Raw genomic sequence first — 16046 nt, forward strand, 5'->3', positions numbered from 1 at the left:
GGACAACTCAGTTGGGATGAACACAGGCCAAAGGGATAACTTAGCTGGGATGAACGCAGGCCACTGGGAGAACTCAGCCAGAATGAATGCAGGCCATGAGATAAATGCAGTCGGCCATCAGCGGGGTGGGGGATCCAAACATCAAATGCTCAGTGTAGGCAGTGAACTGGGGATGGAAATGACAATGTAACTTGGAACTCACATGAGATGAACCACCTTGTCAGTATTAGCAGAGTCTGAATAAAAAAATCCCGTTTAATCCAACATGGCTGAAATGTGCCAAAGTGGAAGCTTTTTAACTCAGCGATCATAAAGCAAACCACAAAACGGCAGATGCTGGAAATCTGAAATAATATTTAAAAAAATGGTTTCAAGTATTCAGCAGCTCAGGCAGCATCTGTGGAAAGAGAAGCAGTTAATCTTTCAGGTTAACATACCTTCTTCACTGTCAGCGAGCGTGTCAAAGGAAGCTGTGTTCTCAGTGGATATTGAACAAATTGGCAGTAATGATATTGGCACAATTCTCAGTGAGTCAGAGGACAGGTGACTTTAAAACGGTGTGAGGTGGATGCTGGCAGTATTTTTTGGCAGCAGGTTAAAACTGTAAACAAGAGAGTGGTGAATTACATTTATTAGGGGGAAGCAGAGGTAGCAAGAAATTTTTGGAAGCAGCCAAACCAGAGGCATATGATTTATATAACTTGTTAATATAGTGATGTCAAATTCACTATTGGCTTTGCAAATGCAGTTGTTGGACTCAAAGATTTTTGTTTGCAGGGAGTGGAGAAATTCTTCAAATAGGGAGGAAGCTTTTCCAACTTCCAGCTCCTTCTGAGAGACAAATTGCTTTCCGAGAAACTGTGAGAGGTACAAGCTGAGGGTCACACAGAGAACTGCAGCACAGAAACAGTTGGATGAGCCAGATGCTTTCTGTCAGTGTTCATAATTTAGAGCTCTGATTGTTCTGAGGCAAAGCCATCCAGCTGCCGAGACCTGGGGATAATAATACTTTCACGATATTGCTGGGCTACACATACAAGGTAGTTTCTTTAAAACCTATTCGTAACGGCTTTGTTTGCAGCCATTGTTGTGGATACTTAATAAGAAAAAAAAGGTCAATGATATTTACTTGGAGAGCATTTTAAGTAGCTTGTTGGGGTAAGATAACATGGCTTCACCTTACAGTGTGACAAGTAACAGTGGAATCCCCATTTGATTGTCAGTTTGGTAGGTAGGTAGAGGTAACTGGCATTCCCATCACTAATGTTACAAGCACAGATAGCATTGTACTATACAAAGCACATAAGATTAAGAACAAGATGTAGACGAATAGACAGAAGTTATATATATCAAATGTTTGGTTCAAAATATTTGAAATTACATCAAAATGTCACACATATAAATGATAGAAAATGTTCTATTACCCTCGAGAACAGAACTTGTTTGCAACACCACTTCTAAATCCAGATATTATCTTTAATAAAGTTGCACCCCTCATAACTATTTCTAAATATCAGAATTTGTAGTTAACCTCGATATTTCTATTGCAAAATGCCACTTGTCTCCAGTAATGATTGTACCTCACGCTCACGCTCTGGAGTGTATTGAACACTTTCTTTCTTGGATTCCTAGGCGGACACTTTCTTCTGTTTTGAGTTCCTGTACAACTCAGAGGCACACTGTGCAGTTCTTAGATTGTACTGATACTCCTTCAGTATCTGGTGTCTACTCAAAGTTGTCGGGAAGCTCTGTGTTACAGCTGAAAGACACCATACCACTGAGCATGCAATATTTAAGAAAAGAATGCTTTTTGTTTTTCTGATAATTTGTTAATACCAGCCTTTCTGGTGCATTGCCCCAACAGAAGATGGAAGATGTAGTATCTTGCAGTCCCATGTTGCAGATGAAAACCTCTTTTCAAGCTTGACTTTTGTGTGCAATTTTGAAGCAATTCACTTCTAATGAAACACAGATCATTTAAAACTGATGAAGATTAGATGGCAAGAGAACAAAGGGAGAACTCTTTGTTGAAAGAACCCACCAGTTTTATTTCATCTCAGCAGATATGCAACTCTGTCTCTGATATTATTTTGTTAAGTGTTGAAATCGCCGTAAAGTTGGCATTAAGGCATGTTTCTACGCAGGATATGACTTGCTATACACCAACAAATAAGCCCATAAAATCAGATCCACTCTGGATAGATATTGATGCCCCAGCACTGTTGTCCACAAATATAGAGGTATATTGGTCAGCCTGGAAAACAGAGAAAAGATACATCAAACGGAGCTTCTGCAATCTTCCTTCAAACAAAGGAATTATAATTATCTCTTTGTTAAACCCTAGTTTTTTGAATCACAACTTGGTCAAGGGAAATTTCCAATAATGATTAAGTTGACAAATGAAATAAAGAGAACATCTGGTCCATGGACAGAATTAGTCAGGCCATTTTTCAGGAGATGTGACCCTGAGGTTCAGGGAGCACCACACTACATTGAGCTGCTGGAACAGGTACTCTTGGCCTCCAAACAATCTGTCTTTCTCTTTATGGTAATGGCAGCACAGGAAATCGTTTTGGAATCAAGCTCTCTGAAGCACAGATACAGACAAAACTGGAGCAAGACCACCACCTCTTCTGATAAGTCTGTTCACACTCTAACCACCTCCAGTGTGTGTTGTAAAGGTTCCCAAGCCCAGGGACCTGGACGGCTGCACCGCTGCTGCTAATCACATCCTAGTCACACCACTGTCCTGTCTTCCAGCTTTAGCCCAGATCCAGCAACACTTATCTATTCAGTGCACATTGCATCAATGCACTGACACCAACCCACACAGACACAGCAGCATAGCTGTAAATGCTGGCAATTGTTTTTTAGTTGGGTAAAAATGCACAATATAACAATTGTGTAATGATTCTTGAGTCCAGCAGCAGGCATATTAATAGTAACACCCTCTAAGAGTCTCACTCATCATTTTTTCTATTTCTTCACCAGTTTTTGTGATTTAACTGAATCAGCAATCGACACCCATGACACCAGCAGTCGGACAAAATGATACCAGCAAGTCTGTTGGAATTATATCAATAGCCAGAAGCTAAAATGCCATCAGGAAGACACCAGCAGAGCAACAAGGAGCAAGGAATCCAGCCACACTCTTGCTTCAATGAGCTTCAACTCCAAAGCTAAACAAACATTTCCCACACTCGCATGTCTCTCCTTGGCCTTGTGGACTGTCCCAGCAAGACCATCTGCAAATTGGAGGAACAATACCTGATTTTCCATCTGGGCACTGTCCACAACTGGACATTTCCAGCTTCTACTAAACCTGCTCTCCTCTCCCCCACTGCCCCTTCCCCTTTCCAGTTTTTCTCCCTCCCTTCACCTAGCCATTCCTCCTACCCTTGATCACTGCTGTCCCCTCCCTCTCTCTCCACCTATTACCTCTTGCCTTTGCGACCACACCCCCCCCTTACTCTTTTGTTCAGACGCCTGCCTACAATTTTCCATACCTTCATGAAGGACTCAAGTCCGAAATTTTTACCATTGCTATATAAAGGACATTGTTTGACCAGCTGACTTTCTCCGGTTTTGTGTTTTTACTTCAACCACAGTGTCTGAAGATTTTCATGTTTTACTTCTAAACAAACATTATTTGGATTGTGCATAGATTTATTGAAGGCATTTGCTGGGATTTAGGTACAATATTGGTAAAACCATGGAGAGGCACAGAAAAGTGTGATCACAATTTCAAAATATTAGTCTATATTTAGAAAAGAATACTCTCATCAATTTGAGAGAATAAGAAGAGAAAGGTCAGGTGAGGAATCAAGAGCAAGGAGCACAGCACTGGGGGGAGATGGAAGGAAAGAAATGGAGAGCGGTTAGCACAACACTGTTACAGTGCCAGCAACTTGGGTTTGAATCCGACACTGCCTGAAGGGAATTTGTATGTTCTCTAGGTGTCTGAATGGGTTTTCTCCCATCTTTCAAAACATATTGGGGGGGTGGTGTTGTAGGTTAGTTGGGAATAATTGGGCAGTTCGGCTCATGGGCCGGAAGGGCCTGTTACCGTGCTGTATGTCTAAATCATAAAAAATGTAAAATCTAAATTTAAAAGTGCCGGTCAACACTGTTCTCAGGTGGATTAATGACCACATTCCCCCACCCCCCCCCCCCCCCACTTGTAAAAGCAGTCCTCCTCATTAACAGACAGCTGGGGGCAGTGAGTGCGTGAACAAGTGCTTCAGCATGTATGCAGCATCAAGACAAGAGTATCAGGGAATCTGGATGGAGTTTAGGGTTGGATGAACATAGAGGGATGGGTTCGGTGGGAGTTAGAGGAGGAGTGGGAGGAGGGACCAGGTCAGCATTAGTTCAAGTTCTTTTCCTTCTCCTTGTCTCAGCAGATCCACTTCCCTTCTCACCTTTGGCTGGGCCTGAACCAACAATGGGATCTTCCAGGCAGTGCAACAAACCAACTTAACTATGTTACTGGGAGTTTTACCATTGAGAAGCATTAATTTAAATAGCATCAGGAACAAGCCAGTGGAGAACCAGTGATAAATTTGGAAGCATTTTTAAACGAGCAGACATAACTTTTGATGAGCTATATGACTTCCTTTTGTGTTGACTCTAAATGGCGTCAGTATCTTTACCCCATTATATTTATGATGTTGTCACCTTGTATTCATTGAGTAGGAATACCTCCCCCACGTTTTACACATGGAATAGCAAGAGAACATGGAATGGCTACCAAACAAGAGAGATTGAAAAGGAACACAAAATCTCAAAGAATGCTCTGTTTGAGAGATGGCAGCAATATTTGGGCTGAATCAGGGGTGCAGTGCTGCCAGAGCTCACTGGAGTGCTACTCTGGCACCTCAGGAGGCAGCTCCAGGCACGTCATGGGGCGGCTCCAGCTCTTGGTTTTTGGTGAGCCCCGGCACCTAAAAAATTAGCACTGCACCTCTGGACTGAATGATTTTCTTCTGAGGCCCAGCTGAAAATATTCCTTAATTTATCTACTTAAGCATCCTTTTAAGTTAGATGCTTTTTACAGTGAAATTGTAAGTCATTGGAAGTATTTTTTTTGGGTTTGAAAACGATACACGAAAAAAAAAGGCATATGTGCGGTCTTCTTTTCAGATCAATGGGAAAACAGTGAATCTCAGAGACCTGCCACAATTTTGGACACTGAACCACAATGGGCAGAATGCAGTAATGGTGTACACTGTCCAGACCACGACTTGAGCTACAAGTTGTCCATTCGGTGGAAGCCCAACTCTCTGCAGTGGATGAGGTGACAGTTTGGAAAAGGCTTCAGTTTCAAAATGGATTTCCAAAACTAGGTAGAGTAAAAAGGTATTCAAAGACATGAAAGTTGCTTTAGTCATTTTACTACTTATAAAAACATAAATTTTAAATTCACTGGAAATGTGTAGTAGGCACATCAGCAACTGTAAAGAAAAAAATGCTACTGAATGTTTCTGGTATCAGGTCTAAAATGAACAAGGTTATTTAAAAAAATTATTAAACATTCAGGTCAGAGGAGAGAGATACAGAGAACATAATTCCTCTGTGTGAATGCTAACTTTTTGAAGAACGGTCATAAAATTATACTCTGTAATGTTGAACTGAGTAAAACTGTATCATGTAAACAAAGACCTGACAGATGTTGGAATGGAATGGTGGAATATATTAGAGGCAGCTTTCTGCAGCATGTCAAACATGGTCAGTGTATACGTGCAGGATGTTGTCGGTCAGTGAAAGTCAAATTTCATTTTCGTTATCTGCTGATTTTGACATTTTTGAAGATGGTTTGGGACCATAAACACATGGTTTCAGGGATCCCTGGGGAATAGGGAGGTGTTCCCATTGGCTTCCCACTGCCAGGGGCCAGAGGAAAGCGCTGGTGATGGACAAAGCCATTGGAAGAGCTGTTTCTCAGCCACCACAGTGCATGGATTTCCAATGGGAATGGATGTTTATTTTGGAGGAGGTGAATGAAGAGTTGGGGGGGGGGGGGGGTGGGGCACCTGCAATGCACAATTATGCTGCTACAAAATAACAAATTTTGTGACACATGTTCAAGACAATAAATTCTGATTCTCTCTTGATCACATTTACCAGGACCGTTGCTTAAATAGGGCTCAAAATATTACTGAGGACCCTTTCCATTCAGCATACAGTATCTTTCAACCACAGGAGCACAGGAGTACAGGAGCATCAAAATCAGGACTGGCAGGTTGGGAAATAGCTTCTTTCTACAGGCTGTGAGATTAAATTTAGACATACATTCAGCATGATAATAGGCCATTTCGACCCACGAATCTATGCCACCCAATTGACCTACAACCCAGGTACCTTTTGAACAGAGGAAGGAAACCAGAGAACTCTGAGGAAACCCACGCAGACATGGGGAAAATGTACATATTCCTTACAGATAGCGTGGGATTTGAACCCTAGACACTGATGCTGTAACAGCGTTGCACTAGTCACTACACTAACCGTGCCTTCCTTTTATGTTATTATTATGAGCTGTGCACTGTGGTCCAGAGAAACGCTGTTTCATCTGGTTGTCTAGGTACACTCAAATGACAATCAACTTGAACTTGAAACACAGTCACAGGGAGAATGTGCAACCTCCACCTGGACAGCACTGGAAGGCAGGATTGAAGCAGGTAGTTGGAACAATGAGGTGGCAGCCATGCCACTGGACTGAAATGTGGCACCTGATCTGCTTTGATGTGACGCTTTCTCTACATAATCCTAACCACCCTCTGGATATAGTCATCACCTCCATGGCCCATCTTCCATTCTCTTTTGAGGGTGGAGATGAGGTGTGGCAGAACAGGTGCTAAAGTTGCAGTTGTCTTTACTAAGCTACATCTCTTGTCATTGGTGAACATGACCAGGAACTGGTGTGCTTGTTTACTAGACCACCAGAGTACTCAAAAGATTCACTGACAACCAAAGCAGTGACCCTCTGGTAAAAAAAAGGAGCAGAGAAATTGTGCTGTTGCCTTTTAACTGAGCCAGTTTTTCATTGTTTGTGAAAATTCTCCACTGATGTGATCTCCAAAGGTGAAGTTCACAGGACCCCATTCGTGTTAACATGTTACAGTGTTAATTTCAGTACACCATGTCCTGTTGGTGTGTTACAGGCTCCCACACCTGCTGTCATTTAGCCTAGCAGATACAATCTCTGCAGTCAGCTCTTAAAGACACTGAGTCATGGAGCACGGAACAGGCTCTTAGGCCTGTTAGCATTCTGGGAATATGCCTTTTGCCTTAATTTGTTCCATATTCTTCTAAGTCCATCCCATCCACATATGTGTCCAAACATCTTTTGAAACATCAATTATATCCACTTACACATCTTCCTCTGGATATAGATGTGGACTACTCTCTGAGTGAAATGCTTTCCCTCTGGACCCTCTTAGATCTATCCCTTCTCACTAAACCTATGCCCTCTAGTTATGGGACAAAGACTGCGAGCATCCACTTTAAGCTTGCCCTGCATGACTTTATAAACCTCTGTAAGGTCACCCTTCAGCCTTCTACACTCCAGGAAGTAAAGGCCCACACTATCCCTATAACTCAGGTGCTCCAGTCCTGGCAACATCTTGGTGAATCTCTGCTTTGCCCTTTCTAACTTACTGACATCCTTCCTATAGTACTCCCTAATGCCTTAGACAGCTGTACACCACACTGCAAGCAACAGTCTTCCATCTGCAGGGGAGTATTGCCACTGAATGAGTGGATGCTGCAATGATGGGAAAGTGCTCCCAGCCAGTGAGGGAGAATGGAAAGAGAGAAACCACGACGGCCTGGCGAAGAGCAGTGGTCACAGGAAGAATATTCTTCATACAATAAAACTAGAGAGAACCCCCTATTTTATGTGTGTGGACTTTGGAGAAGTCCGTAAGGCAGTCTGATGCATATAGCCACTCCGCCAGCTGAAGGAAAAGCAGATGAAAGAGGATACCTCCCTAATGCAGCAATCAGCAACAAAGAGTGAGATGTGGTAGACAACAACAGCACCACCTTTGAGTGACCTCCTAGGGGAGGAATGAGAGTGATCATGACTTTGGTCTCCAGAGGCAAAGCAGTCAAGGCTCATACAAGAGACTTGTGATAGTACAGATTCTATCACCAATGTGTACATATGTACAGAAGGTAGTGAAGGATGACTGTGATTGGCTGAGAGTGTAGCCGCGCCTACTGGCAGGTCTTGAAGGATTGCTCCTAACCAGACCAGGTCATTCTGAACTGGTCAACCTACTTGTGATATGCTCCAGTCTTTTAGTTAATAAAAGCTTTGTTTGGATCAACAAATCTTTGGTTCTTTCGACGCGCACTACAAGACTGTATAGAGGAGGCTCACAAATCTTGAAGACAAGAAGGCAGTTTATGTCTTGGCTCTTTTAATAGCACCGTTTTGGCGAATCAGTACAAGTTCTCTATTCTGTGAGCAAATAAGAACTTTTGTCGTAGAGCACTGAAGTTGAAAGTTAGCGCTTGAGATAAATTTTGAGTGTTATGCAATTACTGGCATCATCTTCAGAACTTCATGCTGGATAAAAAAGATTCCTGGCCGAACAAAAATCCCACAGAAAAGTCAGGATTTGCTGACAGATACCAGGACGCCCTGGTTTGTGTATTGTTTCTCCTAGGAGAAACAATATCCAACAACCTGGCACTGTTTGTTTGAGGTTGTGTGTAGGAATCTTTAGCCTAAGCCTCAACATAGATACTCAAAATTGGATGCAAAAATGTTGCACCTAGGAGATCCTTTGGGAATGATAAACCAAAATGTAAATACATTTCTAGACATCATCTCGTGCCTTTATTGAATTCCACTGAGCATGACACCCACCACGGTTGCATGTATTTCAGACAGACTCTTCATGATAAAATTGCAACAGTGATTGGTGATAAGATCGGGCTTGCAGGGCGTGTGATGACAGCTGGGAATGCAGCTGGTCTCATGTTGGTACCTCAGTCACCACCTGAGTTGCACATGGATAAGATGCCTTTACTTCATCCCCACCCCCCCCCCCCTTCCATCAATCAAAGTGAGTGTTCAGTAAGAAGTAAAACAAGAATGTCTATAGACACCATGGTTGAAGTAAAAACACAATGCTGGAGAAACTCAGCAGGTCAAACAGTGTACTTTATGTAGCAAAGAGAAAGATACAAGACAAACGTTTCAGGCTTGAGCCCTTCGTCAAAGCCTCTAGCTCGAAATGTCAGTTATGTATCTTTATCTGTTCACTGTATGACCTGCTGAGTTTCTCCAGCATTGTGTTTTTACTGAGTATTCAGTCAGTATCCTCGTGCCTCAAGGTAATGATGCTTCCCTGGCAGACTCCCTGCACATGAAAATTCCACAGATGTGCATCTACGATAGGATACACTCAGAGTAGATTAAGGATGCATTTTTTTGTTGGCATCATCTTCAACTGGGCTTCAGATCTTTTGTGTTGCTTTTTAAGTTTGTTCATGTCAGTGTATATTTGTGAACATCACATATCTTCAGCAATCATACCTGGGCTAACTAATTTCATCTGCGATTTTTTTTTTGTTCTCTGTGCTGCCAGACTCCTTGCTCATTTTGTTTGATGTTTTTATTCAATTAAAATTTTGGCGACTTACTTTGTTGCTTGTTACAACTGCTGAAATATCAGTCTCACAGAGCCAGATTTATTAAGGAGATTTTTAACCCATGCACAGAGTATTGAAATAAATACTAAGAGTTACAGTGCTACATCGCCAAAACTTATGAACTTAGCGCTGTAAATTCCATTAGTGTAACATACATAAGGACAAATCCGAATATTTTGTTAATGATGAGGGATTATGTTCTGCAGAGGCCCAAAGGCATCGAGTGATGGAGAGATAAAGCACAGAACAAGCTTTTCAGCCCACTGGTGACCACTGATCATCGTGTTACATTCATTCTACATTAAACCCAATTTATACTCACCCCACATTCTCATTGACTCCCTCCAGATTCTTCCTCTCACCTATACACTGACAGGAAAATTGACAGCAGCCAATTTACCTCCCTACCCACACTTTTTGAGACATGGAAGGAGAGTGGAGCATCCGAAGGAAACCCACCCGGTCTCAAGGAGAACATACAAACTCCACACGGACAGCAGTTAAACAAGAAAGTCTGCAGGCACTGTGATTGTAGTTCAATACATATAAGTGTCAGTGTTCCTTATGTAGCAAAGATACATAACCAGGGTTTCAGGCCTGAGTCCTCCGTCAGGGTATGAGCAAAACGCAGGCAACCACCTGAATAAGATGTGGGAGGGAGGGACAGAGGGAGAGGCACAGGACCACAAGAAAGAGATCATTGTTGGATATGGGTGAGAGGGCAGAGAGAAAAAAGCTAGGAAGTGAAAGGGGGAGAGGATAGTTCTCAGAATGGAGAGGGAAGGGGGTGGAGAGCTGGAGGAGAGATTCATGGGAGAGGCTAACAGACACGCAGACAGTAGCAAGATCAGGATGGGGCCAAGATCTCTGTCCCTGGGATATAGTACTGGCTGTGCGTCTGTACTCCTCCTGCCACAATAGAATTCAACCCGAAACCAACGTGAACTTTTGTTCTACTCTCTGTAATTTACAGATACAGGTTGTGGATACAAATCTGTTTCTTGTAGCTGGTAAAATTTGTATAAATTTGGAAATCCACAATACCACTCTGCACAATTTAACTACCATATATTTCAGTGTATGTCAAGTCTTGAAATCCTCAAAAATCAGTGCTGAGTTGTGTTTCTGGGTTGCAATGCAATCCAAAAAAAACATCAAGACAACTATTTCTTCAATCTTCCAGTTTCCTTGATTTTGCTGACTGCCATTGTTAATTTATTTTCTTATTGGTAATCATGATCTTTACTCCATACTGTTTCTGTTAGGTTTTTTGATACCAATCTCACTCCTGCTCTGCTCCCACATACTTGACTTCTTTTGTTAAGCAGGGCACTCCCGAAAGTCTATCACTCCCTTCCATAATAATAACCAAAGCCTCAGCAAAGGGGAAATTCTGTTTTTCTTTGACAATCTTTGGAATTGAACCAAGCCTCTGGGAATGGTATCACTTCATTGCAGCCAGTGGAGCCAATCTTGTGAAGTTTGAGCAGTTTCTGTCACTGGTGTACACTCACCTGTAATTGAAGTAACCCATGCACATAGACTGTGAATATTTTGCTGTTGCTCTCCAGACCAACTATAACCTCAAGGGAGCTGGAAGTGAAGCAGAAAAGGTAAAAGGTCACATCAAGATGCTGTTAAATTTAAACAGACGGAAGTAATCAGGGCTTTTGTTATTAAAAATAAACAAATGCATTGTGTTTGGAAATATAATATTCCCCATGTGTGGGGAAGTCTGTGGAGTATTTTGGAAGGGGATAACACAATGGGGGATAAAAAAGGAATGGGCGGCATGGCTAGTGCAACGCTATTACAGCGCGAGCAACCCCAGTTTGAATTTGGAGCTGTCTGTAAGGAGTTTGTGTGTTCCTCTTGTGTCTGCATGGGTTTCTTCTGGGTGCTGTGGTTCCCTCCCACCCTTCAAAAATGTACCAAGGTTGTAGGTTAATTGGGTGTAATTGGACAGCATGGGCTAGAAGGGCCTGTTACCGTGATGTATGATTAAATTTAAAAAGTGACGTGTGGGAGGATAAAGGAGAGAAATGACAGCATGAACCAACTTATCCCATTCTTCAAATATCGTCCACAAATGCCTACCTTCTCGGACAAGGAAAGTTGGTTCAGATGAACTTCTGATGTTTAGCATTAAAATCTATAGAAAAATCATTCTCATTTGTAACTGGCATGGTTGAATTTAGGGTAAAGAAAAACTTGAGTCAGAATATTTTATGTGATTAATACACAGATAAATGTGGCAAATAGGATTTTATTTGGCAGGATATCACTCCCTAGCAATAAAGACCAGACCCTGAATAATATGCACACTGATTCCTTTTGTCTGTAATGGATCGTCTTGGATTTACTCTTGTCCGTCAGAATGAAAATGCAGCTTAAGTGTCTTTGCTGAAGATACAATTAGAATACAAGAAATAGAAGCAGAAGTGGGCCACTGTGTCTGCCTTCCTGAGTGGCTTCTGGGATATGGAAGTGGCCCACATTTTTCCATGTTTGTCACAGATCTCTATTGCTGGAGAGTGTTATTGTTCAACAGGGGCAGCTTAATGGAGCACCTTGGACTTGGAAATGTTTAATGCAAGGCCCATCTCTTCCCTGCCTCACTGAACGAGTTGACAATGATTGGTGTTTGGACTTTGACCATGCACAAATGCAAGTGTCATCTCAGGCTGGATAACTGAGTTTGGGGTTAAACAAGAAAGTCTGCAGACGCTGTGATTGTACTTCAAAGCAAAAAAAAATATGCTGGAGAAAGGCCATGATGACCTTTCTCTGCTTTGGTTATTCAAGTGCTCTTAAGGTACTTCAGAAATGTTGTGAGAATTGCTGCTCACACCACCCACCCCAACAGAAACTCAGGAGACACGTCAAACTAGAGAACAGCATGCTTAGCGTAGCAGTTAACGCATTGCTACTACAGAGCTGGCGACCCAGGTTCAAATCCACCACTGTCTATAAGGAGTTTGTATGTTCTCTCCATGTCTCTGTGGGTTTCCTTCCTATCCTTCAAAATATGACGGGGTTGTAGGTTAATTTGGTGTAATTCGGGCAGCAAGGGCTCCTGGGCTGGAAGGGCCTGTTACCGAGCCGTATATCTAATTTAAATTTAAATTTATACATTTACAAGTTTAAGGTGAGGGGCTTAGAGAGGGGATCTGAGGAAAAACTTCTTCTGGGTGAAAAATTTCTTCCTCAGATACCCTGTAAGCCTCTTCCCCTAAACTCACGTCCTCTGGTTTTCATTATCTCCGACAAACTTGCTAGATTATTTATGATCCACAAAGTTCTGATGAAGGGTCATTAAAATATTGATCCTCATTCTTTTTCCACAATAGGAGTTAAACAAGAAAATCTGCAGATGCTGGTGTCTTGTTCAACGCACAACCCTCTGGAAGCTGTCTGACCCACTGAGGTTGTCCGGAACTTTTCTCCATTGCCCTTCTTCCCACAAATGCTGCCCGATCTTTCTGAGGCTTGTTGTTTGCCCCACATTCTTGATGACAACAGCCAGGCGTTTTGAAATGTGGCACTTATTCCAAAGGAGGAAATGTCAGTCAGTGTTTTGGTGAATGTTGGAAATGAAGTTCAGGACCAGCGCCTCTTCATGGCTGATGAAGAGATTTCCTCTGGACCCAGAAATCGATTCAATAGATGACCTTCTCCCGCTTGGAATGGTGGAAGGAATATCTTAAACCAGTATGAGTTTCTATAATGATTTATTTTTTACTGGTGGTCCTTTGGTCCTTCGAAGAGGACACATTGTAATGAGGTTCATCTGTGGACATGAAGGTGATTTTGCAGTCCCAGTCTTGACTGTGATGAATCGGATCACAGAAACCCATGTGTGATGGAGTTGTAAGTGGAACAGCTGTTGCACAGGGGCAATTCTACTATCACAGCAGAAGAGACCTTGATTCAGTGGCACAGACAATTATCATGGCTGGAGACCTCTCTTGCTGCAGTGGATAACCAGGATGTCTAAGTGCCTTGTCATGCTCCACAACACCTGCTGGGCCTGCCTTCTTTACTGTTAGACCATTAATTGGTTTCTTCCGCTCAATCTGCCAGGGACAGATTTCACACATTGGAATAGACAGATCCCCTACCTCACTGAGGGTCAACGATTCATTGGCAAATCCTCACCTGGTTTAGCCCATCTGCCGAGATGGTTTACCGGATTGTGGCCGCTGCACATGCTACAGCTACTTGGAGCCACAGGTTGGGTGGGGACCAAAGGCGGATGAGCTGGCCAAAAGGTCATGGCAGACCCCCCCCTCCCCAACCAGAGGTGCTACCCCCTCCCTCGACACCCCAAAGAAATACAGGAAACAGCAAATATAGATGCTGACCTTTCATTGGCTTTCTACAGCAGGAGCTCGAGAGAGGAATTCTACTGCACTATTTTTTTTAATATAGACATACAGCACAGAAACAGGTCCTTCTGCCCCTTGAGCCCATGCTGCCCAAATACCCCAATTAACCTACAACTCCCATACTTTTTGAAAGTTGGGAGGAAACTGGAGCACCTGGAGGAAACCCAAGCTGACACAAGGAGAAGAGACATTGCCGGATTCAAACCCGGTGACGTTAACTGTGCCATCTAATTCTCTTAATTCCCTTTATAATGGCTTCTTTTATTGTTTGCAAAATAGATTTTGCAGAGGGTTGTGTATATTCCCATCCTGTCATTAAAGACACCCAAGATGATCAGTTTCTCTTCCTCTGGGATAAGGACCGCTGTTCCTGTAAGGTCAGAGGGGCCCTCTTCTTCAGCCTCACCCATTGCATCCAGAGTTAGGGGGTTGCTTACTGGTTCTGTGACAGCTGTTAGATCATGAGGTGTTCACTAACTACACAATGGATCAGCAGATTCTTCATGGCAGAGCTCATTTTGTGAGACAGCAAGCCTTTTTCTGTCTGCCCCTTCATAAGGTATAGTCAGCATTGTGTTTGTGAACAGGCTGTTTCTCAGCCTGGGGCCGCCGATGTGAAAGTATCTGAATCTCTGAGTGACGAGGAAATGTTGAGGGCTGTCACTGTTAACACTGCTCATCAAAGTGCTGACAGTTCTTGGATATGATGGTGTGTGTGTGTGTGTGTGTGTGTGTGTGTGTGTGTGTGTGTGTGTGTGTGTGTGTGTGTGTGTGTGTGTGTGTGTGTGTGTGTGTGTGTGTGTGTGTGTGTGTGTGTGTGTGTGTGTGTGTGTCTCAATGTGCATGTGTGCGTATGTGTCTGTGACTGGGTGTGTCTGTGTGTGCGTGTGTACACGCGTGCGCCGTTGAGCCTGCTTTAGAAATTACTACAATGGTTTCTAAATCTGAGCTTTACTGATAAATTAACCTGAATTTCAAAGTTTAAGCGAAAACATTCTTAAAGCCAGGAATGACATTCATTAAGAGCTATCTCAGGCACAGAAGTTGAAATAAAGTTGCAGTAACAAGAGTTAAAAAGAGCTACATTCCGGCAAAGGTTGAAAATCTTTGTCTACATTAACTAAATCCCTTAAAAAGTTAAGAGTGAGCAGATAAACCTCATTGGACATTGGTGTAGCCAGCCAATTACTGAAGTAAGTGAAATCTTGGTGTTATTGCTGAGATGAGGTTGGGTTTTTTTTTGTCAGTTATTAAAATCTTATCACCTGTTTTTTAAATTCAAAAAGGCATCGCACTGCTCGTAAAAGACTAAACAAGGTAGGATCGTTTCCCCACATCTGCCTGAACCGAGATCTCCCCATGAATTGGGAGTGCAGTCAACCTAATGATTCAGCGAGGAAGTTTAGGAACAATGCGCACACTTACGTGTTGCGTTGGCAGAGTGACTCAATGCAAATGAGAACTCGCACGTTATCTCTTGGCCGGAGTGCACCTTTGCTCTTCATTTCACTGTGATCTAAGGTGATGGGAATGGAAAGCTCATCAGGTGACAGATCACTTTGCATTGTGCTGCCATTGTCAAAATTCAGGCACAGATTTTGGATTTCTGCTCCTTTCGATAGAATTCGAAGAATGACTTTTTTTCCCACTTTGCTCAAGTTACCCCGATGTAAATAAATCCCCATCTGAAATCCTGGTGAAACTGTGAGTCTGCTGCAATTATTTTTCATTAACATTGTCTACAAATTTTTTTAGGACAGTTTCCACGATGTAGACCAGTGGTTTTTAACCTTTTTCTTTCCACTTACATATCACCTTAAGTAATTTCTATGCCATGGGTTCTCTGTGATTAGTAAGGGATTAAGTACTTTAATGCCCAGTTATAATGGTAGCTCAAAGATCTAATAATATAAAAACTGCAGCAGTGAAGCACCTCAAAGAGTGGAAATAGATTAGAAATGCTAGCGGTATGCTGAATTTTTCTTGATTTTTTTT

General features: G+C 42.5%; 1 protein-coding gene across 2 annotated transcripts in view; it reads right to left on the bottom strand.

Annotated features, from left to right (window-relative positions):
* Positions 1-1322: 1322 nt before the first annotated feature.
* The window catches only part of c1qtnf12 (C1q and TNF related 12), a 52044-nt gene continuing 37320 nt past the window's right edge, over positions 1323-16046 (bottom strand). For both annotated transcript variants that reach the window (XM_069918774.1, XM_069918773.1), the window contains 3 exons: positions 15477-15567; positions 11178-11256; positions 1323-2254 (listed from right to left, as the gene is read on the bottom strand). In XM_069918774.1, the coding sequence (XP_069774875.1) occupies positions 2156-2254; positions 11178-11256; positions 15477-15567 (269 nt within the window). In that variant the 3' untranslated portion in view covers positions 1323-2155. The remainder of the gene's footprint in view (positions 2255-11177; positions 11257-15476; positions 15568-16046) is intronic.

Source organism: Narcine bancroftii, chromosome 2 (assembly GCF_036971445.1).
Source record: "Narcine bancroftii isolate sNarBan1 chromosome 2, sNarBan1.hap1, whole genome shotgun sequence".
NCBI classification, from domain to species: Eukaryota; Metazoa; Chordata; class Chondrichthyes; order Torpediniformes; family Narcinidae; genus Narcine; species Narcine bancroftii.